This window comes from Corvus brachyrhynchos, unplaced genomic scaffold, assembly GCF_000691975.1.
Source record: "Corvus brachyrhynchos isolate BGI_N302 unplaced genomic scaffold, ASM69197v1 scaffold671, whole genome shotgun sequence".
NCBI lineage: Eukaryota > Metazoa > Chordata > Aves > Passeriformes > Corvidae > Corvus > Corvus brachyrhynchos.
The window spans coordinates 1,821,979-1,847,168 of NW_008236441.1; the positions used below are offsets into that span (position 1 = coordinate 1,821,979).

At 42.8% G+C, this 25,190-nt stretch overlaps 1 protein-coding gene across 1 annotated transcript in view; it reads left to right on the forward strand.

Moving 5' to 3' along the window:
* Positions 1 to 25,190, forward strand: part of ERBB4 (erb-b2 receptor tyrosine kinase 4) — a 530,390-nt gene that overhangs the window by 331,977 nt on the left and 173,223 nt on the right. Inside the window, exon 7 of the mRNA XM_017747097.1 lies at positions 10,634 to 10,768. Within this exon, the coding sequence (XP_017602586.1) occupies positions 10,634 to 10,768 (135 nt within the window). The remainder of the gene's footprint in view (positions 1 to 10,633; positions 10,769 to 25,190) is intronic.

Here is a 25,190-nt window from a genome sequence, read left to right on the forward strand (position 1 = left end):
CAGGAATGGGTCAGAAGATGCCGCTCCTGAGAGCTGAGTATGTCCTGTTAGCAGAGACATAGATCTCACTGCAGTTTTACTTCCATGTCACAACAGGCCACAGCATCTCTCCTGATCTACTGCAGCATCACTGAGAGCAGTTTGGGTTCACTGCAATTCCTCTGCTGGGGGAAGAAAGGAGTGTCTTGGGAGAATGTTTGTAACCATCAAAATATTGATGGAAGGAAAGAAAGAAGAGGGTTTTCATTGTTGCTTTTAAAAAGACAGAACGGAGGGTGAGATGTTGCTAAAATTAGGATTGGTGGAAGATGAGAAGGGCTCCTATTTAAGAGCAGGCAGAAGAACTAGGGAACACTTGAGGAGAGTGATGGTGGTCTTAAAACAGTGAATGAACTCAACCTGAACTATCTCTTCTCCTTAGGACTTTGTCACCCATTGCTTTAGCTCCCTGTATCCAAAGGGCTTATTTTGGCATTAATTCACATGTGCTTATTTGCCTCACCTGAGTATCTGGTTCAAGGTTAATAGTTTAAAGAAAATTGGCCAGAATTCTGGATTTCTTTTACATAGCAGCCACATTTTAGTGGCTTCACTATTACATTAGGACAGATGCACAGAAAATGGCCATAATAAGGTCAAAAAGGTGTGGTCAAATATGACTATCCCAGAGAGCATGTGAGCTTGGGGGATGGAGAACTGTTACCAGGACCGGTTACCTGTGTTACCACAGGGTCTGTGGCTCAGCAGCATGGACAGGCTCCCTGACGCCCCATCAGATCTGAAACCTGTTTGAAATGTGCATTCAAAAGCAAGAAGCAGGACTGACAGTGACCTCTTAGCAATTATAGCAGTTAAAGGGGAAAAAATAGGAGTTGGGCTAGTAGAGGCTCAGACCTTCTCAAACGCATGAACTTAAAAAGAAGGCCTTACTGATTACTGTGATTAACATGCATGTTCCTCAGTTTACAGGCCTTCTTTTGGTTATCTGGCTGTTCCCAGACTCAGCACTGGGAGGACAGGTGCAATCCAAGGTCTTACAAATTGTAGGAGCCAAGGAAGAGTCCCTCCACAGTCGTCTGTGCAGGAGGAGGATTTTCATGTCATTTGCCCAGTTTCAGCACAGGAGAGCCAGGGAATGCAGCGGCACTTCCTACCTCTGACAAATTTCAATTAAAATTCCTCTTTGAAGAGTTGGCACTGTATCTCAGGAGAGGTTAACAGCGTGGCATAGAAATGTGAGAGCATACTTGAACAGATCCCATCCAGAAATTTTAAGCTCAGCAGACACAGACTCCCCTTTCGAGCCCAGAGAAAAGATTAGTTGGGTTATGCAATTGCTGGAGCTGGCATAAAACCAGCTGCATGCCAATTACCAGCCTGAATGCAAATACTTGTACTAAAACTCAGGATGCAGCTGGACGTGGGTTTGGGCACCTTTCCAGGATTATTCCAAGCCACATTATGACAGTTTTGAAAGAGAAGGGCTCTATGGAGCCAGTAATTTTTTACAGCCTTTCAGAAAATGGAGTAAAGTACCACTACATCCAGATCTTGACTATTTTTTTCAGAGAGAAGGAATTTCTGCATGTTGATGCCAATCAGGATGTACTTGAGGCACTTGCACTGATGACAGAAGGCCATCAGTCTGTTTGCCAAGTTTAAGGCCTGAGTGCCAGATGTGCTTGGGATAGAAAGCAGCCTGCTTGGTTTGTCAGGGGCTGTATGAAAAGAGTTGGAAAGTACACCACCAGATAATGCCAGAGCTGAAGCTCCTGGGGGGACTGCAGGGAAGTCCTGCTGCATTCAGATGCCCCTGGCCCTGCTGAGGTTTCTGTTCCTACTGCCGCTTGACTTCCCTGTGGAAGGCAGGCCTGGATGCAGCAGAAATGCCAGACAAACTGCCATGCAGAATTTAGTCTCATAGAAAGAGCTGATGCCAGGAGAACAGGGACATGGCAGTCTCACAGTTACGTATCTCAGCTGATGGAAGGGATAAACTGAGAGCTGCCACCAGCATACATGAAACATTACACAGTCATTTGATCAAATTATTATATAGCATATGTCCTGACAAGGAGAGGCTTTTAAAATGCTTGGGTCTGTCTTGGCAACAGAAAAGTGAATCAGTCAAAGAATGCAGCCTCATCCTGGCTGAAGAAATGAGATTAATATCCTGTGAGGAGAAAATTTTGTGAAAACAAAGAAGGGGAAGAAATAAAAGCAAGTTCTCTCAGTGCCATTTCTCAAATTTGGCCCACAGAGATGATGTGAAATGTAAGATAGTCTTCAGAAGAGAGGTGGTTTCTTTATGAGTTCTGTTTGGCTCAATGGACCTCGTAGCTATTACGTGAACCCGAACATGAGTTGCCACTTTTTCTGTCCTAGAGTAGGACTCTCTCTCCACTGCTTCCCCATATTTCTTCAGATTCCCTTGAATGTTATCTGCCTGCCCTTGACATCAGGGAAGGCAGGAGGTGGGGTGAGCCCATGTTGGAGCAGAGGGACAGTAAGGTTTAGGTTCCTGTGTCTTACACCAGAGCTCTGAGTGGCAGAACAGCGGGTCAGAGGTGGAGGAGGATGGCTGAAGGATGCCTCTGCAGTCTTACTCCCTGGAAACCTTGACTGGTGGCTCACTGAAGAGTTTGTGGAGGAATCTGCAGCAGGTGGAAATGATGTGGAGGCACTAGGAAGCTCTGCTGGTAGTAACTCATGTTGTTGTAGGGCCGGCAAGTAAACACACTGCCCCTCAGGAGCAGAAGCCCCTCACCTGGAGAAACATTTCAATCACAGCAAAAGCCCTGGAGAAGTTATGAGGAAAAATGAATGTGAAACAATGGTGGTGAGTCAGGAAGGGCGGCTTGGTTGTGTGTCAGCTGATCAGTGTGACACTATAGGGCATAGGTAGCATTTCAAGAGGGCACACAAACTGACACCAAGGTCTGCTCAGCCTTCACTGAACAAATTTGGAGGGTGCCTGATGCAGAAAACAAGGGTCACGTTGTGAAAGACGCAGGCAAGGCAAGCGCTGATACAGCTGCTTTGGGTCATTACACCAGATTATGTCTGATAGGATGCTCACTGTTAAAGATAACCAGACAGCAGAAAAAAATTCTGGTACTGGGGTATCCGTCAGAGCCTCCAGGCTTCCTGGAGCCTGCTGGGACACCAAGGAGACTTTGCCCTGTTGGTGCACCCGCTGAACAACACATCACCACCCCTTCTGCCCCTTTTGTGAACAGGGCAGAGGAAAGATGATTTGGTTTGAATTCAGAAGGTTTTAATCATGCTTGAATACTCAGATGTCCACAGCTGAAATCCATACTCGGAGGTGTGTTTTCTTGAACAACTGGAAGGTAAGCACTGCCCAGGAGTGGTGTGTCATCAAAGGACTCTGAAGAGGCACACACCAGTAGCCTGCAGAACCAGCTCACCTCATCATGAGTGTGCTCCTGTAACTGGGACACAGGTACCCCCATCAGGGAGGTCTGGGACACCTGAGGATCAAGTCATGGTTGCTGTGAATGAAATGAGTGCTCATTCCTGGCTGTTGGCATATTGCTGCTCTTACTGAGCTCAAGAATGTCTTCTGGGGTGAGCCAGTGATGTGTCACTCTCTCCCTAGACAGTAATTTGAAACTCATCACTGATTCACTGCAGTGACTTAAATGAATACAATTTTCTTTTTGCTACCAAAAATCAGAAGATTGAAGGGCAGCAGTTTTTTCATTCATCTTAGTCCAGATGTCCCCTTTGCACGAAATGGGGGACAGTGACAGTGACATAGGTTCTGTATTTCAAATACTGGAGCATTTCTTTATACATGCACGTGACGTGCTTTTTAAATATCTTCCAGGTGGGCGTTTTGTATCATCAAATGCTTACCAGTAGATAAAAGTTTAAAATTAAGTATACTTTCATAAAAATTGAGAGAATGGATTGCTAATGGAGTGTTGTGAGTACTATGGTAGTAGATGATTAATAATTGTAGAAGGACAAAATAATTTGGTTTGAAAAGAGTATCTGGAGGTCATCTGGTCCAATCTTCTGCTAAGATCAAGGTAACTTCAGACAAGGATCAGTTTGTGCATTGCTTATTAGAATCTCTAGAGATGGAGATAGCACCAATTCTCTTTCTGGGAACAATATTTTTCTGAACTCTAATCAGAGTTTCCCATGTTGCAGCTGGTGCCTGTTGCCTCTCATCCTTCGGCACTTCTGAGAAGAGTCTGTGTTCCTCTATAGTCTTCCTTTAGGTAGAGACAGGCTGCAATTAGAGGTCCCCCCTCTCCAGTCATCATTTCTTTAGGCTTGTTCTGCCTCTTACCTTGACTTGGAGAAACACACAGGAAGCCCCTTGGATTGTTCCAGTTGTAAGGTTTATATCTGTTAATGTACCTGTCAACCCCATGAATTATATTGAGTAAACAGTAACTCAAGGCACTTGGCTTCTAACACCAGGTTCAGAATTTGACTGGACAAAGGGAGGCAATTAGCATCTCGTCCTGAAAATTAATATCCCTGTAACAGAGCCAATATATTACAGGAAAGCTCCTTACCTGCAAAGTCAACAGGGTCAAACAGCTTTTCAAAAGCTTATGATGGGAAAAGAATGAGGTGGGTAAAGCTGTAAACTGGTAGTGCTGTTCCTGCAGTTACCATCTGCAAAGGAAATGGCAGAGCTGGGGCTGGTCAGACAGTGTTTTGTCTGCCTGGTTATTTAACATCAAGGACATGTAATGCTGATGGCAGGGGTGTGGTTAACAAAAGTAACCTTGATTTGAATCTCCCTCATCAAAGCAGCGTAATTATTACAGAGCAGAAAGCCTACACCAGAGTGGAGGGGAAGGGAATGATTTAAATGTAAACCTGGGCCTGGGTACTTCAGAGAATCAAGATCCAGGTAGGCAGAAGCTGCTGTGGTCACTGGAAGGTGGTTTAAATGGAGAAACCACTCAGATCAGTGAATCTAGCAGGATTAGAGACAGAGACCATTTCCTTTAGCACAAGCCAAGTGTATTGAGTAAAAAAGCCAATTACCCTTCAGAGCAGGACTGTTTCTGAGGAGCAGAAGCACATCTTAAACTGAGTTCACACCCAACTGTTTTCTTCCATTTGGATGGGTGGAGGGGTTTTGTGTTACTCGTTGGGTTCAGCTGTTGCTACTCTCTTCTGTAGTATTTTGGATCACTTTGTCCATGCACAGAACCCTCTGGGGCCATGTGTCTGCATCTTGTGCCCAGTGGCCTCAGGGTGCAGGGTGAAATGGTGTCCAGTAGCCTGATGCAGACTTGCACACACATACAGGCACTTCCCAAAGAAAAAGGTGATCATGGAACAAACCTTGTAACTAGGGTGTTCATCCCAAAGGGCTGGATATTTTGCAGCATTTTTTCCTTTTACAGTGTTAATCTGGTAAATGATTTGGTGTCTTACTTTAATATGGCCATGAGAAGGAAGAATTCAAGGCATGCACAGACAGAGGAATAATCCAAGTACAAATGTGTACTCTGGCTGAACCTGTTCATGAAACAGATATTCCCTTTGGGGAGATGGCTAAAAAAGAGTGGCCCAGAGCCTGTTGTCCTCTAATGAAGTAGCTGAATGGTTGCAAGAACCCTGTGAGCCTCTCTTCACACATCTCTGTGGTGATAAGAGTACCCCATCCAACTCAGTGAAAGGTAATCAAACGATACATTTTTACTTAAGCAGCAAAAGAAGGGGCTAGAATTAGAAGATTTATGCTCAGGTTCTACAACTCAATGTTTGTAGTTATTGAGCAGTTGGAAGTACAAACCCACAGGCTGCACATAACACTGATTGCTTTTGATAGAAAAAAAGAATATCTTGCTGTTACCATCAAGCCTTGAAACTGACTTCCAGCTAATGACCCAAATAAACTGTACTTGAAATTGTGTAATTGAGATCGAAGGCTGTCTGGGGCTTCTAGTTGGGACACAGATTCCACATCCATGAGCTTTTGAGTGTGGTCATTGAGCTGAAATGGAGAAGGTTAAAACTCTCATTTTCATTACCAAACTCCCCCCATCTCGCAATACAAATGTGACATTTCAATTTTGCACAGTCCAACTCTTCTTAAATCATCTGTATAAAAACTTCAGATCTTGATTGATGATGGATGAGCTATTGTCTCCTAAAGCACCCAGTTCTCATTACCCTTTACGACAGAGCTTATTAATGATGGACCTGAAGTGCTTTCCCAGTGGGTCATCAGCAGTGAACTGTGCTGAGGGATCAAAAGACTTGGTTTGGCATGAAATTTCCAGGCCAAAGCTGTTTTCAGATAATTTATTCAGCATCTTGGGTTAAATAGGAGAAGAGATCCCCGTCACTGGGGTGCTTATGGTGAAGATGCAGCACTGTCAACCTGCAAAGGTGCTTCAGCTCTAGTGAAGCTGACCTTGGAAATTCAGGTGTCGTCAACATGTGTTATATAATACATACATGCAGGATATACCTGTATGTGGTGTGGTGTAAAAGACAGCTGCTTCCTTCACAGCCAGTCAGCTGGAAAGGTGTGAGATATATTCTGGTTTGCTTTTGAAGTGGTTAGAGTGGACATGCCCCACAGTTTTTCCTAATTAACTCCCTCCCCTTTCCCTGCCCACTTCAGAGCTAGTTCTTTTCCCTCTCACCATGCCATCTTCGAGTTCATCGTGCCAGCTGGTTTTGTATCACCAGAGAAGAGCTTTTAATTTGCAACCTTGAATAGCAATAGCCGTTTTATAACCAATTCTGTAACAATTTTGGAAACAGATTCTAGAGCTAAATAGACGTTTACAACCCCCACTGCATATAAACATACATGAGTAACTTTCACTCCAGGATACATTACAGAATGAGAACGTGTTTTGCCAATTTAACCCACATTAGAAATTGAATAGCAGACCATGAGGGATTACACTGTACACAAAAAAATGTCAGCTCAATAAAATGCCCTTTTAACAGATGGAAGAAAAGTAGTTTCCCTTTCTGGTCTAAGCAGACACTGCCCTTGCAGAGCCAGGGTCCCTTTGCCTTATTTGCAAGATCGTATCCTTCAGGTGGTTGATAATGTGTTTTCAGTGACCCCAATCAGACTCTGAGTACCTTTTTGGACTTGGCAGACTAAGTATGAACCGTGTGTGATGTACATGTCTGTGTTCCTGGCCCTTTAGTGTGAGGTGCTTGTGTTTCTTGGTTGCCAGAGACCTGTATGTTTCCATTTCTCCTGTTAGTATTGTATGATAGGTTACCACAGTCTGTGGGAATGATTCACTAGGCTAATGAAAGCAAGAAAATAGCAGCTATAACAACAGATAACACATTTCTGATTTAGCTTCCTGAGTAAATAACCATTTAAGAGAATTTTAATAATATGCAGATGTAAGTTCCCCACAATAATTTGACAGTAATAAGCAAAATAATCACAGAAGTCAGTGGCAAGGACACATGCTGATTTATTTTCATATAACTTTGGTTGCAGAATTATACTGCTTTTAGACCAGTAGAGTAGTTACAATAAGGAAGATGATAAGATTTGTCATTCTCTTCAGAATCAAGTGACAAAAGCCCTTGGTGCTACTCCTTTGCTCAGGGCACGGGCTGCAGCCCTGGTGCCAAAATGTGAGATCGTGGTACTCTAAAGTGGGACACCTCCCAGAGAGATGTCCAAAGCTGTCTGGCACCTCTAGGAACTCTTATCCCAGAGAAAGCAAGGGGGTCTTGGGCTTCAAAATCCCCTTTTGTACCTTGATGTCCCTGAGCAGGGTGGAAGCCCAAGGATAGCACTTGCTCCTAGCGGAGTCATACTTGGATTAACAGTTTTCCAATGTCACAAAAAATTGTTTTAGAAGCCAAAAATACTCACCCTCAAATGGTATTTAAAATATGTTTCAGCAGGTTTTGGGATTCTTTGTCTGGAACTGGCTTCTTTGTTCACAAATTCTCTCAGGGACTTCGCATTCTCTCTTCCGCTCCAGCATTGGAAAGAGTTTAGCAAAGAGGCACCTCAGGTGTTGCACACATGAGAAGAAACCTCCTTTTGCCTGGCTTCCATTGCTAGCTCACCTGCACAGGCAGAGATCCTGCCTTTCTCTTCCTGTTCATTGTTTAACTTTATCTCTCACTTTCAGGGCTGTAAATTAAAATGAGATGATGTCTTTATGATGATGAGTTCATTTTACAGCAGCTCTATTGTATATTGATTACAGTTGTGCTTCATTTGCTTAACATGTAACAGGGTTTATTAGCTCTTCCCAGGCATTGTTCTTGCTAAGAGAGGGCAAAGAAGTGCAAAATGCATTTTGAGTTTAAGTCAGTGAAGCCAATGCATCTGTGCTGATTTACACATGTTGAGGACTTGGTGTAAAGAAAAGTAGATAGCAGGTTGGATTGGGAAGGTGGAGTGGAAATGAGTCTGGGTCCCAGAGAGCAGGGAGAGTCAAATACAAGTGCTCTAAAGATTATACTAAACTCTGAACTCTGTTTTACTTAATATCGACAAGAGCCCACCTTTGATATTACTCAGGTTTATTTGCACCTCAGCACGTCAGTAACCTGGAAACTTTAATTCTGTCACCAGTGAAAAATGGTGCAGTGCAGGGCAAATGAAGGTACTGTATCCCATTTTTGGGAAAAAGCAGCAGAAACAGGCACTTGCTACTCAGTGATAAGGCAAGTCAGAGCATTTTTGTGGTTACTTTTAGTAAATCACTGTGGGAGGTGTTGGCTTCCCTGAAGTATAGCTTTCTGGTTACCTTTATGCTGAAAAAAAGTTCTTCTCCACAAACTGAAACTATTAAAATTACTTTTAGTTTGAGGTCCTGCTATACAAGAATGCATCAAAGTTCCTAGCAGGAAAGAAACTTGGATAGGTATTGTCATGAGAGGATGCTCTGAAACCCAGAAATTATGCCAGTTCAGTGTGCCAACTGATAGAGGAACTATGTAGAATTGTGTGTGTGTTTAAGAAGCTATAAATGCAGATTTTACAGGTTTTTTAATTGTTTTTATGTTATCTTTAATCAAAATCTGGGCCATAATGGATTAGGTAATCCGGTGTAGCTGGGACAACACAGAGAAATGATCACTAATCATGATTTCGGGTGTTCTTCTTTGAAGTCCCCCTTTCTCCCCAGAGCAAAATTGTTAACAGATGATGTATGGTTTTTTTCTGTGATCATAAGACTATCATACAGACAGATCATTGCTATATGTCTAATCTGGACTCTTTTTCTGTGTAAGATTATTATCACTGTTTTCATTTATAAGCCCCTTTTCAATGAAAAGCCAAGCTTTTAAACCAGAGGTTTCTAAGAAACACTAATACTGATTAATATGGCAGAAAGATGTATTTACAGATGATCCTTTACTTAATACATTCCTTGATTGGGGGCTGCCTCATTTACATGCTGTGGCCTGTAAACCCTGAAATTTAGAAAAGAAATAAAATGCAGTAATTGTTCCTTGGTGTGTGTAAATGTTTGCATTGCCACTACAGCTTTTAAAGGTTTTCCTGGCGTATGAGGACTATCAGACCACCTTAATCATTGCTGCTACCACAGTCAGGAATTACTCTCCATGTCTCTGTGAGAAATGTGGCACTCTTGGCTCTATAGCAGCACTTAATGCCATTCCGAGGTGCCATTAGTAAGTGACCTTCAACATTCCTCTGCTGAGGCTTGAATCTCTGACACTGAAGGTTTTAGACTCGTAGATGCTGTTAACTTTCATGAAAGTCACATGCATTTTCTCCTGCTTTGGAAATAAAAGAGACAGGTTAAGTAGAGGAATTGTGAATTTGAACAAGAGTTTAGAGGGTGAAAAAAAAATTTTTGCTCCAGAGGAAACCCTGGTGCTACAACCAACAACTGTAAGATCATTTTCTTGTTGAGACTTGACGAATCAAGTCTTTAGACACAGGGCAACAAAGTGTTTCTTTTTTCAACAAACTGCTATAAATACAAAAATAAAAAGAAAACCCAAAAAAACACACAAAAGCCCCACAACCTAAGAACCACAAAACTTTCCCCTGTTTAAAAACCATCTCCCTTTAACACAAAGCTTCCAGCAAGGCCTGTCAATAGGAGTTTTGGATCATAGCATTTGAGATTTGGACCATTGCTATGGAGTAGTTGGGTGTTTTGGATGATGGTATTACAGCAGCACAGGCTGCAATTAACATCTTCTCCAGACCTCATGCTGATGGGCCCCTTCTCGTGTCTTGTGGGCTCAGCACAGCATGGTTCTTTATTATAGGTTTTAAGCATTTCTGCAAATTAATTAAATGCAGTATAGTGTGATTGATTGTTTGTGTTCTTAAAGTCAGCTAAGTGTTGAAGGTTGTTTTACCCACAAAATACAGAATTGTTCCATACATGATCCCACTGGAACAAAAGGTAAACAACTGTGTGTCAGTCTTCGTCAGGTTCCTTCTGCATGTGAATAAAGGGTTCCTGTTTACAAATACTCTGAGCTGCTTGTCCTCCAGTTTTCAGATTATTAAATCAGATTACAGTGAGAAATTTTTTTTTGCATTTAAATTTCATGCCCTCTCTCCAATACACATTTAGCAATAGATTTAATCAGCTGTCTGAAGTCTTACAAGTATTTATTCTCTTGTTCTTCTGCACAGAGATACTGAATGGAGGGGTGTATGTTGGCCAGAACAAATTTCTCTGCTTTGCAGACACCATTCACTGGCAAGACATCGTGCGTAACCCCTGGGCCTCCAACTTCACTCTGGTTCCGACAAATGGCAGCTCAGGATGTAAGTACTGCTTTTATTCTCAGCCTTGTCATCCCCTCAGCATGAAACAGGATAAATATGGCCACAAGTTTTCCCTGATCCTCTGTTATGGAGAATTATATTGGTAAATTTTCCTTTCATTGTTCCCTGCATTTTTCTAAGTTTGTCTACTGCTTGGAGGACCACTTAGTCTGTTCTCAAAAACAGTGTCTGTAGAGGGTATTTGTGAACATCATAGATTCTCTGAATTTTCTCTCATCTGCTTTCTCTCTTCTGCATTTTCTTTTTCTTCTTTATTGCTAAAGCCACTGTGGTGCTGCAGAAGCACAGACGTTGTTTGCTTTGCATTTGTTCCTGCTGCTCAGGCTGGTCCTTGAGTCACAACGGTCTGTCTCTGTCATCATAATTAGCTGCTGGAGTAATTATGGTACAAGCTTACGGATATTCTGACTTTAGACGAGAAGGGAACCTCAAAGAAATAGTTATCCTGTTGTGTTGTGTGTATATCCCTGAAGAGAGAGAGAGAATTTGCAGAGGATGGGGTTTTCTTCACAATATAACCAATAATTCTCTGGTTTTTTACTACATTCTCTTTATTTTAATGGTTTCTGTTCCAAACGTGAAATATCTGTGTACCTAGAGTTTCTCTATTTCCCTTCCCTAGAATTGTTCACCTTCAGTGAATCACTCTTATGATTCTTGCAGCAATAACGAATTGTAGTGAATGGTGGTGACAGGGATACAGAGTGTTTAAGCAAAATATTCTATAATGGACTAAAGTGCATTCAGAATGAATGCTGTGTGATTAAACAGTACCCTTAGGATGTACCAACACTGAAATTCCAAGACAGGCTGGGAAGAAGTTTGTATCAGGTGTCAAAGGTGGCACCACAGCAGATATGTTGTTCTGAGCATTCTGGATATAAGGACATTCTGTATTGCTTTCTATATCTGAAGGTGTCCCTTGAGGATGTGTAAATGACTGATGGCCTCTCTAGCTTTCACTACAGCCAAGAAACAATTCATTTCTTCTGTTGTGTGCTGGGAACTCAGGGGAAAAAAAAAACTTGAGACTCTGGGTAGGGACCATTTGATGAGTCCCAATAATTTCTAAGCAGCAACTTGTTTTTAACTAGGTGCTTTTTTTTTGTGGTGTAATAGATTTTATAGAAGGCTGACTTGCTCATCTGCTCCCCTTAATACCAGAGCACAGGTACTTGAGATAAGGCTTTCTCCAGGAGCCTGCCAAGCTGCACTGCTCCTCGACGTCCCAGCTCCTGAGCTGAGCCTCATCACTTCTGCCTTCTGGCTGGAAACCTGACATAGTTGTAATGTAGCCAACTCTCTTATTTGCATTTTAAAAACCCTCATCACTGCTGATCATCAGTTCTAGGCAGAACTGATGAAACCTTTGAAGGTGAGGGAATGCCTGTACACTTTTATGAGTCATTTTTCAAGAAAAAGACTTGGTTCTTACTCTGTTTTGTTCTGTTATTGGGTTTTCTTTTAACCTTTCCCAGTTCTTCAAGACAAATGCATCTGCTCTTTTAAAAAAGCAGCCAGCATCAATACTATCTTTTTGAGCTAACAGAAGCTTTACTTGTGACTCCAGAGGAACTGTAACAAGATCCATTCTGAGTACTTTTAGAATCACACCCTGAAAGCAAAGAAGGCAAATATTAGCTCCCACACACAGCTAGATGAAAGAACGCCTGTAGCAAAGTCCAGTTTTCTTCAAATGTTTTTTGATTCCTTTTGATTTGTTTTGAAACATAGGGAAGGAATAATTGGTGCTTTGCCATTTGTGCTTGATAAATAAGATAAACAGCATTATTTCAATGATGATTGAGAGCTATGTACCAAGGCAGCTTCATTAAGATAGCCACCCAAATTTTACTCTATTTTTCTTTACTTGGGATGAAGCAGTGTGCAACTGGACTTTATTTAATTTAATAATTAATAAATTAATTTAATTTAATAATTCTCCTCTGAGAAACTCAATCCCATCTCAATACAATTCATGAGTCCTGTGAAATTTGATTAAATTAGTTAATCCAAACCATTTCTGTCTTCACAGCTTACATAGGTGAAAATGTAAACCCCATTATACAAAAAGCCAACAAATACTTATAAAGGTCCTAAGACTTTGGATAACAAAGAACTCAGGTACAGAAATCACCATTTAAAATAGCTGGTAATTAAATACCTGTCTGTGTGTGGGTGCATGCACGTACTATGCACACACATAGGACTTGGAGAAATGAGCATTGAATTTTAACCCTGGAAATTGGTGTAGAATGTCATTAAATAAGGTATATGCTTCTCAATTTTGGCTCACATGTCACTTTTCACAACCTGCTAGGGAGCCTGAGTGCTTGCTGTGCCCAACCTTGCTTTTCTCCACTGCTGCAAATGATACTCAGTGCACTACAAAGTTCTTTTCTGCACAAACTGTGACTCATGCTTTTCTGGATCCAGCACCTGTATGTATTTACTGTTTAAGTCTCAGGTGTCTCCTATCCAATGGAAATCTTGGCTAAATCCACCGCAGCTACAGAAGTACATGTTGCTTGGCATTACTGAGAATATCCCAATGTCAGAATATTTTAAAAAGAGCTGTTTTACTGTTTATCTAGAAACCTTTGTAGGAGGGAGTGTGAAGCAACCAAATCTGCTGTGTGAAGCTAAGCAAAGTCCATCCTAGCAGTAATTTAGGGAAGTCTGTGGAAGTGTGTGATCCTGTAAGACCTGGCTAGCAGCATCACATGCCATGTTTAGCCGTAGCTGGCAGGACTGGAGGGTAGTTTATGCCCCAGGAGTTGTGAGGGCTGTTCCACTGAGAGCACCTCAGTAGTGGTCCCTGGCAGAGAATATTTCCAGGGACAGAGGCTGTGAACTGCCATGAGTGTCAGAATCTAGTACATCATCATTCCAGCAGGAACGGCCTCAAAAACAGTTTGGTGCTTTGGCACCACTGGTGTTGTTTCCAACCATCAGTAGAAGACATAAAACCTCTCCAGAGGTGTCTGCATGTCCAAAAGAGCAAGTGTCCACCCTCAGAGAACCCCCATGCTTGCTGGGCTTTGGCCATGACCAGAGTGACTGCAGCAGGTTGATGTGAATGCAGTGTCACACCAGGCGCACCTGGGCACCAGCGTGTGTGTGAGCTCAGGGCACAGCCTGTCAGGGAGCTGACACTGCAGGTGCCCATGCTGTTCCTTTCCCCAGCCAGCTGGAAAAGCTGATAATGGCCTGACTTCAGGGATAATTGCACTTGAACTTCCCCGGCTGCTCCAATGCAATCAGCAGAGGAGGAAGACAAAAGGGCGGAGTGAAACGAAGATGCTCAGAAGTAAAATCAGTCCCCTGCCTCTGTGCCTGTTTCATACCTTGGATCTGCCAATTCTGGCAACTTCCTTCATTCACATCAGTGCTAGACAGAAGAGAATATGACCAATGAACTCTGGGAATAAAGCTCCTCTGATTCCCTTCTTCGCAGGTGTTCGTTGTCACATCAGTGCTAAGGAGCCACTTGAAAAGGCCGTGGTGTCTTAAACGCTGACAGAAATACTGCAGACATGCGAATCCTGAGTGCTGCTTCTCCTTTTTTCTTCAACTTCTGATCAAATGCATGCAGAAAAGCTCGTGTTGGAGGCCTCTGAATGACACGGTGTCACCCTTCAGATGCACAGAGGCAGTGCCTGCCAGTGCAGCACTTGGATAAACAAACCCTGAACCAGGGACCACCCGTGCTTCAGCTCTCCCAGGACACAGCCTCTGTGCTGTGCCATGCTGTGCCTGGCATTTTGACTCACACACTGAAATATTTACTGCTTGCACTGCCTTCCCATACTGGTATCTTGTAGCTGAAGCTTTTGGCATTGGTTGTAATTTGAAAGCAGCCTTCTCTTCTATTTACCTGAATTCTGCACTGCCAGCCTGGGGTTTTAAGCTGAGCACCTTGCAGTGGGAATCTCAAAAGCACTTAACTCTCCAAGGACCTAAATTTTCCCTTTATGTTTACGTTACCGAAATTGTTGCTGCAACGCTGAAAATCTATTTTCTCTCCTTCCAAAAATCAGCCATGAATTCAAGCATTGGCCAAGCATGCTGAAGCCTTGCTTTGCAAGAGCCTACTCCTGTTAGCACATCCACTTTTTGGATTCAGTTCCTTAACAGAAGAGCTGGAGCTCTGCTCTTCAAAGGTAGAAACGCAGGGTGCAGTTCCCAGCAACAGTGCAAGAAATAAAGCAGGAAAAAAGCATTAGGCTTCTTGCCTAAAATGCCTCAAGATTAGTAGAGCCCTCTGAGCAGCTTCTGGGAGAGTCCAGTGAAAATCTGGCTGCTTTGATCTGTGTCTTCAATGTTCTCCTCAGTGTTGTTGTTAGCAGGAACTGGAAGAGCCTCACATTTTGTCAGGTGAGCTCTTTTACGGGATTTGACAAAGACTATAGTATTAAATCAGAATTTTCAGAGGAACTTTACTTGGAGCTTTTGTTTCACAGAAAAGCTTGTAGAGTTTGAATTGTTGCATTGAGGTCACTTCCATAGCCAATAGCCTATGTTCAAATCAGTCAATAATGCTCTTAAAAGTACTGAAACTATGAATGTGTGTTCATGATAGAGCTGGTAACTGGGTAATATGGACGCAAAAATCACTCTCCATTTTATAGTTAAAAAAAAAAAAAGTTGCTTTTCAAGGAGTTACTAAAAAAAAAAAAAGCAGTACTGTGTTGGCATGTGCCCAGAGTTCTGCAAAATAAACTCTGTGAAAATTAAATCCATTCTAAAGTATTTTCCTGAGCTAAAGTTTCTGCTTAGACTCTGAAGTGCGGTGAGATCTCTGGAAAAAATTCCCTTTGTCGATCTGGCTTTTCAACTGAGTGCCTGTCAGCTGTGAATAAAGCCAGAATTTTTGGCAAGGTACTTTTTCAGACAGAACAACTTCAGTTCCTTGCTCTTCACAGCGTGGTACTCCTCTCATTGCTTTGTATCTAATTCAGCCTGTGGTGTGAGAACACCCCAGTTCTGAACTGTGCAGAAGCACTGCTGCAGAGTTACAAGGAGAAAAGACTTGGTCTTCAGAGGTGTGCCTGTGACTCAATAAATCCCTTGGTGTGCCTGTGACTCAATAAATCCCTTGGCGTATTCCAGGGAAACACTGCTTGAAAACTCCGCTCTTCAAAACTTCACACTTTTTTGCCTGTTGATTCATAGATTTTTCAAGGGCAAAAGGAGCCTTGAAACATCATTAGCTCTATTTCCTGTATGCAGAGGCCTGAAATATCATCAGCTTGCCTGGTGTGGATCTCAGGAACTTCCCTGGCCTCATCTTCCAACCTGGCTCTGAGGTTCCAGTGACCGAGGGATGGGCAAGCTCAGGGCTCTGGTGCTCTGTGCACTCTCCTAGCACTGCTCTGGAGCTTTTCAGAAGTGCAGCTGTCCCTCCAGAAGTTGGTTACTTACCAGTATTAAAATGAATAATACCAGCTGCCTTTATCTCTAATCTGAGCACAATTTTAAATCCCAGATGTTGCATCTCCCGCTTTCTCTGGCTGGCTCAAAGAGCTCTTGTAGCCAGCTTTTTCTCCCTGTGTACTGTGTCATCAGCTCACCTCCTGATCTTCCAAAAGCTAGACAGATAGAGGCTCTCCTATGTCTCACAAGGAGGAATTTCTTTCCAGCCCCAGAGTAATTTTAATTGCTCATCAATGTAAGCTGTGTATTTTTCAGTTTGCTTTTGGAAGGCAGAAGCCAAAGCATGTGTGGCATTTTATTACCGATAGAACCAATGGAAGTAAAAATTACATCCTTTGTGTTTCAGCTTCATGTGAGGAGTTTGGTGTTCAGGCAGTTCTGATATCTGTGTGTTTTAGAGACTCCCTTTTTTTCCCCATCAAATACAGCCTGTGTGTTCTATTCTGAAACATGCAATCTTATGTTTGGCTCTATAAAAGTCATTTGGTGTGAGTGACTCCAGCTTACTCACCAGCCTGGCTCGCTCTCTGATACTGGATGCTCCTCACTGTAGTTTGCTGGGATTTCACTCTTCCTGTCACCTGTACACTTTAGTGCCTGGGATATTTTAATAATTTCTAAACCTCTGTCTGGAATATTAAGAAGTGCCAGTCCTGGGGATCCCTGGGGAACAACACCCCAATTGTATTATAATTGCTCATTTACAGCTACTTTTGGAGAGTCCCCAATTAGCTGGGTCTTAATGCATTTTTCATGTGTTTTATTAATATTGAAACATAGAGACAAATCTAATTAAATGTTTACCATTTAGCCAGTGCTTTGCATTTTAATTAAAGGAACAAAAAATGGACTTCCCACATGCGTAGCTGCTTATGAAGTCAGCCCTCTGTGCTCCTGGCAATCCAAGCTGCCAGTGACCTTACCTGGGAGAAGGTGTCTTTGGAAGCATTACAGCTCAGTTTGACATACTTATCCCTGTGTTTGGTTGATGGGAGTCAGTGCTGGCTCCATAATTGTCTTTTTAAATTTTTTTTTTAAATTTTTTTTTTTTTTTGGAGACAGTGTTTTGTGAGTTGCTTTTTCAGGTTAACCTGCCCCACAAACCCCAATAACTGAGTGTTTGCTGAGCCATGTTCTACTGCCAGTTTTCCACATGCTTATCAAAAGGAGTAGTAGGGTTTCTAAAATATACTTCTTTAAAATATTACAGAAATTGGAACAATCTGATAGAAACTTAGTTTAGTAGAAATGTCTTTATGTCAAACTAGTTTAAGGCCAAAAGCTCCTTACATTTTTTTCTTAATTGTTATAGCAGAAAATCAGACATGTGGATATAGGTACATTCTTTTCAGCATATGTAGTATATTCTTGTACTGTGTTTCACAAGAAGCATGAGTTGATATGTGCATGGAATTTTGTATAAGTGATAAGCTTTATATTCTCCCTTTGGTACTAAGAGTCTGTGTTTGGAGTTGCTGGCAAGGTATGTGGGTGAATTTGTGTACAGCCATTTATTGCAGATACAGAACAAGGCCTGACAGGTGGGCAGCCCCTTGATTTAATGTTCAGTAGTGACCTTGTAATTCTCCACAGAGCACAGTAACTCAGCTTTTGTACCAGTAGTTGCAATATTAGAAAAGGATCATTTTTACACAAAGCCACTTACCTGGAAATTTATACTCAGGTCAGACCATTGGGTGTTTAACTCTGAAGTAATTATGTGATAGCTGTGAAGAATAGGAGTTTGTCAGATCCTTGCAATCAAAAGTCCTGACCTTACACCAGTTCTCAGGTGTGCTGTGCCTAAACTGTATAAAATGCTGTTCCATGTCCACATCAGTGTTTTGAACTGGGCCACCCAAACCAGACTTCCGCACAGGACCCGTCCTGCTGTGCTTGGGAAGCCACAGCCACACTGGTGAAATATGGAGTCTTGGGTCAGACTTGGGTCAGAGCAGGAAAAGGATGGAGTCCTTTCCCTCAGGTGTAAAAAAGCCATTGGTTAGTAAGGGTTGAGGAGAGGTGAATGCAGTGAACATAAAAGTACAAGGACAGCTTTCCTTCAGACCAGTGGATGCTTCTGTAACAGGAGACAATTACATGTAAATCATGAGTATTTGCAAACCCACTCCCCATTACTCAGAACCAGGACACAGATGAGATAACCACGTTTTGTCCAGTTATTCCTGCAAGGTATTTTGTGTTTTTTTCCAAGCACAAGGATTTTGCTCTGTAGAAGGCCAAAGTAACAGCAATATATTTATGTATGCCGGTGAAAAGAAAAGAGGGAAGTGACTAATTCATGCTTAAAGCCACCTTTCAGAATAGCTAGTATATCATTTTTGGTGTACATCTAAATTGGAAACTACCTACGGAGAAAATGGCATTGCAGAAAGTATACCCTGAAGACGTTTGTTATTGCAGAGTTTGTTAAATTATAGCCTTTCATTGAGGTTATTACTTGAAGTTCAATTAACATTTTAAATGTATGGTTGGAGACCAGCAAACGGGGCCTCAGCAGACAGGTGGTCTGGGTACAGAACATGTTCCCTGCCGCCAGCATCACCATGGCAAAGCCAGGAGGAGAAGCTGTTCTTTTCCATAAAAAGCCACAAACACCTCAACCGTTTTGTGCAAGCTCCTTCCATGTGGCACACGCTTCACAGGCTTACAGCAGTGCACTTCAGCAGCAGTGCACGGTTTCATGGACATCTCAGTTGGAAAAAAAATCTTTTATCAGCCAGACAGAAAGTCCCACGGCTGCCTTTTGTTCAGTCTACATGGAAGTTGCTTCTCCTTCCATTAAGGAATCTCCAGTCCAGACAGAATTCATTTATTTACCTGGAACTGAAAGACAAATACAGTAACAGAAAAATTTGATTTTAAAGAATAGTTTTTGCCAAGCAGATATATCTGAGGATGGAGGAGTACGTGAAATCTAGTGGTACAATGAACTTGATTTGCATTGGAATGGCAAGCTGAACTGCTTGAAGTTGCCTGTAATGTTTTTTCCTCAACCCAGAACAGTGTGTTTTAAATAAAGGGAATCAGTTTAGCTTTCTAATAAATACCTTCAGCCAGCATTTTCAGAAGGGATTTGTCAATTGGTGACTGCCCTTGAAACCGATTTGAAAGGCAAGCAGACGTGGCATCTAATGGAAATACGATGCCTCTCACAGTTGAGTTACTGAATAAAAAATAAGTAACGAATGCAAATAAGAATAAATAATGCTGTGAGGGACAGAACTTATGCTGCCAGAGCCTAGCAAAGTAACTGCTACACAGGTGGGGATTTCTAGAAGTCGTGAGCACAGAGAGGAGAGCACGGAGAAAACCAGCATTAACAGTTTCTGAAGAATCTCTGGCATGGGCATCTCTTGGCGCTGAGAAATATATTTTTGCAAAAATACAAGCAAAAATACACAAGTGCAGAACCATCCCTGTCCCTGCCAAAGTGCTGACCAGTTTCACTGAGTATCTTCCTTCCTTCTTGTAGCAGTTGCTGGGTGAAAGTCACCCACCCAGTGGCAGAGGTTACCATGCTGATGTATAAAATATTGCAGTGGTTCTCTAGATACAGCACTGAAGTAGGGCTCCACGTAGTGGTGTACAGCAACTGTTGGCAAATGCTTATCTGTTAATGGCAACCTGTGTGTGTATAATGTACTACTGCACAGCACCTGTTTATGGCAGATTGGTGTTTAAGCAGTGTATTGCACAAGGGAGAGACTTTCAGGCTGAATGAAAGCATTCCTCTCCATTACAGGCAGCTTGTTTATCACAAGCACCGGTGTTTCTTGAAAGTAGGAAGCAACCCCCAAATACTGGGAATATTTAAAACAGCCTAATTGCGTGGTGATTGCCAGATTTGTAGTGAGTGGGTGGGTGGGGTTGGTCTCTCGCAGCAAGCTTCAGCTGCTCTCACAACCTGCCTTCGAAGAGCTGCTTAGGGAAAGGAAAGAAAGAGTATAAAATCAGTTGCTGAATAGTGTCTGCAGGATCTGGAAGCTGCTGTGTGCCTCTCACCCCGCATGTCCCAGCCCCCCGCTCAGATGGGCTTGGTTGGTGCCTCACAGGGGTGGCTGCAGTGTTGGAACTATCCAGGTGGCCTCTCCCAACACACTGTTCTGCTTCCTTCATCAAACACAAAACCACCCCAAGCCTTTGTTGCTATCACATCTGTGTTTTTTAAGGATTTTGTTAGGTCTGTCTGTTCTGGCAGAAACTCTCAGAACTGTCACGCGAGTTGCTGTCCTGTGGACAGCCTGGCTAAAGGGCTCTGGTCACAGGTCTGCCCGAACTCAGGGCAGCTTCAGGGTCTTCCTTCTGGTCCCTTCACACCTCCTGCAGTATTAAACCTACATGACAGTCCCATCATGCCCAAAGCATCACCTCCTAGCAGGTCTCTGATAGCTGAAGATTGTCCAGGAAATTGCAGTTTGAAATTTGTATTATTATTTTCATTAAATTTTTGTGTGTAGCAAACACTAAATTTAAATATCAGCATATATGTCCAACCATTGTTTTCCAACAGAGAAAGGGCTTCTGTGGGCCAAGTATTGTTTCATAATAATCAGTTTTGTTTCAAGTAGCCAGAAATACATTTTAGATAATCATATTAAGAGGCCTACCCAAACTTCAAAAACTGGCCTAAAACAGGACTCCAGATTTCATGGGAATGAGGAATTCCTTTCTAGTATTTACATATAATTGAGTCAAAAGTTGATTACAACATTAGCACTTCTAAATACACCCTGCCAGACTCTAGGAATACTACAAGACATCAAGAAAGAATAAAATGAATTTTAAAAGCCAATTCAAGTTCTGATTTCCTTTCTTTGAGGTTATTACTTTGTTTAAAAAATGAAAACTGTATGTCCCTCTGTTTGAACTTTATTACTGCTTTGGCTGCATTACAGGAAATTATAACGGGACAGTATTTTGACTTATGTGGTATTGACTGACTTGATCTGTTTGAAGAGCTGCTACTAAATCCACACAAGAACACTCCCAGCTGTGTGTTTGAGTTTGTTGAGAGCCTCCTTTGAAAATCTCCTCTAACAGTGCAGGAATTTTTCTCCCAGCACTGCACATTGTGTCCCTGAAAAAAGCAACTTATATCTGCATCCTTCCATTCTCAGCCCAGTTATCCATCGGGCAGTAAAGTGCTGCTGCTCCTATGGACAGAGACCTGGCTCCAGATTTATTCCAGGCACTGCCACGGGTGCCCATGGGATCCCCTGCTGCTGGCTTGTTTGTGGGTTTGGATTTCCTGTGCTGTCACACCAGGAAAGTGCCAGGACTGAGAGCCACGGGGTAGTGACCTCGGGAAGGGAAGGATGCAGGTGTCAGTGCAGGGCATGGCAGTCACTGCTTCTTAGACAGGAAATGCAGGCACTTCCCAACACCTCCATGCAGGGGGAAATGCTGAGGTGAATATAAAGGCATAGAAGATGTTGGCTTTCTATGGTCTCTGTCTGCTGGAATCTGCAGTGCCTTCCTCTCACAGACCTGTCTTCTGCTCACACTCAAAATTTCCTCAGTAAGACGGACTTTTCTCCCCTTTTTATCCACATTATCAGCTCAGGAGTTCTTCAGGGTGTGGGAGGGCAGGGTTCAGTTTCCTCCTTGCATCAAGGCATTCAAATCTGTACATCCTGGTTCTCGCCTCCCAGTGGAAACTGCCCCAGGCTGGTCTTAGTTGGGGTCTTTTCTATTTTTCTGTTGAAATTCTGAGTATTAAATAATCATTAAGTTAAATACAGATATAGTCCTAGGGGTGCTCTGATCCATGGCTCACCAGTGATCACAGCCACCGAGCTGTGGGGCATGAGCCCAGGAATGGTTGTGTGCTGTGCCCCGCTCTCTCCCTTTGAGGCTGAAGAGCTCCCTGTGCCAGGAGAGCTGTCCTGGGGAGTGATGGCTGCCAGCTCGGTGCTCTCCCCTTCCAGAGAGCAGCCCCCAGACTGTTTCTTGGCTTGCTGACCCAGGAGCACAGAGCCTTCATCACGGGAAGCAAAGGAGAGAACGAGACGCCTAACTCCACACCCTGGGTGAGAGTTCACATACGGGTGGCAGAATAGCACCCTCTCCTTCCCCACAGAGGAAAGGGAAAATAAGAGTTATTCCAGTATTTTGAAGGGGCCCGTGGTTGAGATCTCTGTGCTTTGGGGATGGTCCACTGGAGGGACTGTTTCATTCTGACCCCAGTGTAGACCCCCATCAGCAGGGACCGGGCTGCACTTCCGCTCCTGCTGCACTGTGGGAGGAGGGGCAGTTACCTATGGATGATTTTTTTAACAATAATGATTACAACAGAAGGATTCCTGAGGCTTTGTTGTTCTTGATGAGCCTGCCAAGCAGCAGGTATGACTTGACCTATCATTTTAGCCTTCTGGCTGAGTCTCCCCATTTGCTCAGCATCCCTGTGTGCATGTTCAGGAAGGCATTTGATGCTGATTGGAACTAATTCACCATCACAGTGGGGGGAATTCACTTATATTGCTCTGTGCTAACAGCTATAAGCAGTGATAATTAATAGCTCCTAATTGCTTAATCAGTGTAAAGTTTTAGTCTATGTCATATGTGAAGGTTTTTATTTTGTGTGGATGACTAAACCCCCAATTAATGCATCGAGTCACACAGCCTTACCAGCACTGTCTGCTCCAGACAGAGAAAAATAACCAGTGTCTTCATTACCCCCCTCAGGTCCCTTTCTGTAGTCATTACCGTGGCCTGAAGACATTTTTCTGTAGCAGCTGCAGTAATGTTACAGTGAGCTCCCTATCAGCTCAGAGCTGTCAGCAACAGATATGAATCCACCAGCCTGAGCCCGTTCAGTGCTGCTGACATGCTCTTCTTGACTTTCTATTTATTCCTTTACCTCTGGTGGCCAATCTCTCTTAAAATCAAAACTGTCTGCCACCAGCGTATCTGGCAATACTCTGTAATTTTGCAGTTCTCAACAGATGCCCAGTCCCTGTGCACACGCAAGGATTGTCTCCATCCCACATTACTCAAGGAAATGCATCCCTCTTTGGTATTCAGTTTTTGTTTTCTTCAGTGCTGGCTGAGTTTTATCTCTGCTCCCTCTCCCTACTCTCCCTCACACTGTCCGTGTATCTCTTTCCGTGCCTGTCTTTCAGGGCATATCTCTTGGATTGTTTTCATTTCCCAGACCTGTTTCCCAGGCCAGTTTCTTTTCAGCTGCCTGTCCCTGAGTCCCTCTCCATTTGTGTTTGTCTCTTTTCTTATCTGCTGAGGAAGATGAGGGGGAGATAGAGGTGTTGACTGGCAGAGCTGGAAGTCCCTGTTGGAAATGATTGTGAGCAGGAGTTTGCTTCCACCCTTACTGAGCTCCAGGCTGGATGCACCCTCTTGGCAGGTGGGGTTGGGTTCTAGGGAACTGTTGGATGGATGGATGGATGGATGCATGGATGGATGGATGCGTGGATGGATCCACAACAGGTGCTGTGCTTTTCCACAGTGTAAGTGCTCACTGATGAACCCTATGAGAGTTTTGTCTGTAAAGGGATCCCATTAATGTTTGTGCAGGGTGTCTCCATTGGGCATGGAGACTTCAGGAGAGAAGCAAACATGCAGAGAGGAGACAGAAAGGTCAGCTGCTGCCATTTACCATAATAAAAGTAACAATACCAATGCAGGTACAGCTTGTTAAAGAAAAGCCTGAATTTTATGGGACTAATCCTACACTGGAAAACTATTTGGTGATAGATTCTAAGGTGAATTCATCTGACACGAGTGAAAGCCACATAGTTTTTTAGCAGTGGAATTGACCCTTAGATTTCTGTATCCCATAATGTGTTACAGAGAGGGAGAGAAAATGAGCACTAGGTATTTCTATCACATGTTTTCTTCTTTTACGGAAAGTTTTACTTTTTCTTGCAACGTGTCTCTCCTGCCATAAGGGAAGGAAATCCTGGGAAGTGTGAGACTCTCTTAGGTAATTAACTTTCAAATTGATACGAGAGATCTGAAGGCTAGCACAGGGCCGGTAGGAAATGCAAAATTATTTTTACCTAACAAAGAAGTGTGAGTGAATGAATGAATGTGTGACTATAGGAATAGTCAGACAAGGACAGGGAAAGCATTATGGCCTGATAAAGGCAGAACAATCCATCACAACAATAGTACCTTTAATTCTCCTTAATGCTCTGCTGAGGTGTTTGAATTACATGTTGATTTTGTTATCTATACCTACATAGAACTAAGGAGTTTAGCTGCCTAGAAAAACACCACACAGCCATATTCAAACCTTCTGTCTCACCTAAGCCATGCAAAGAACAGCCTGGGACTCTTACCACAGAGTATACCTGGAATTTCTTGGACTTCAGGGCTGGTTATGTCTAGAAACATCTCTATGGCGTCTCTAGCATTTGTGCAGGAGTGAATTTTTCAGGTAAAGGATGAGTTTCTAAGCAGCTTACAGAAGCTACTAAATGATTTATAACTATTTTGATAGTTAATCAATTATTTTAGATTGTTAGGTAAGTAAAGAGGGTGCTTAAAACTATGGCTTGTAACCATCTAAGCCACTTTATTTTGTCTGTTTACTTGCACTTCAGTATCAGTGTGTTGCAGATATCCTAATACTGAATGATGATTTATTAACCTGATAGAAACCATCTGTAAATGTAAGTTTTGTGCAAAGTGAGACACTTCTCTTATTTCTGCTTTTCTTTGTCTTGGTTTGAAAGACAGGTATCTGCTAAGGAAGGCAGAAGCCTCCCTTGGAATGGCAGATGCAACCCCCCTTCCCTCTGAGTTATTATAATTTGAAATCAAGGGCTTTTAGGCAAAGATGTGGGAAATAGGAATAACAGTTCTTTACTATTATATATCTATATGTGTATAACCAGTCAAACAAACAACAGTAACTATGGCAGTAACAGCAAACAATCACAAACCCAGTCCCAGCCTTCTCGGCTCTCAGGCCCTTTCCCCT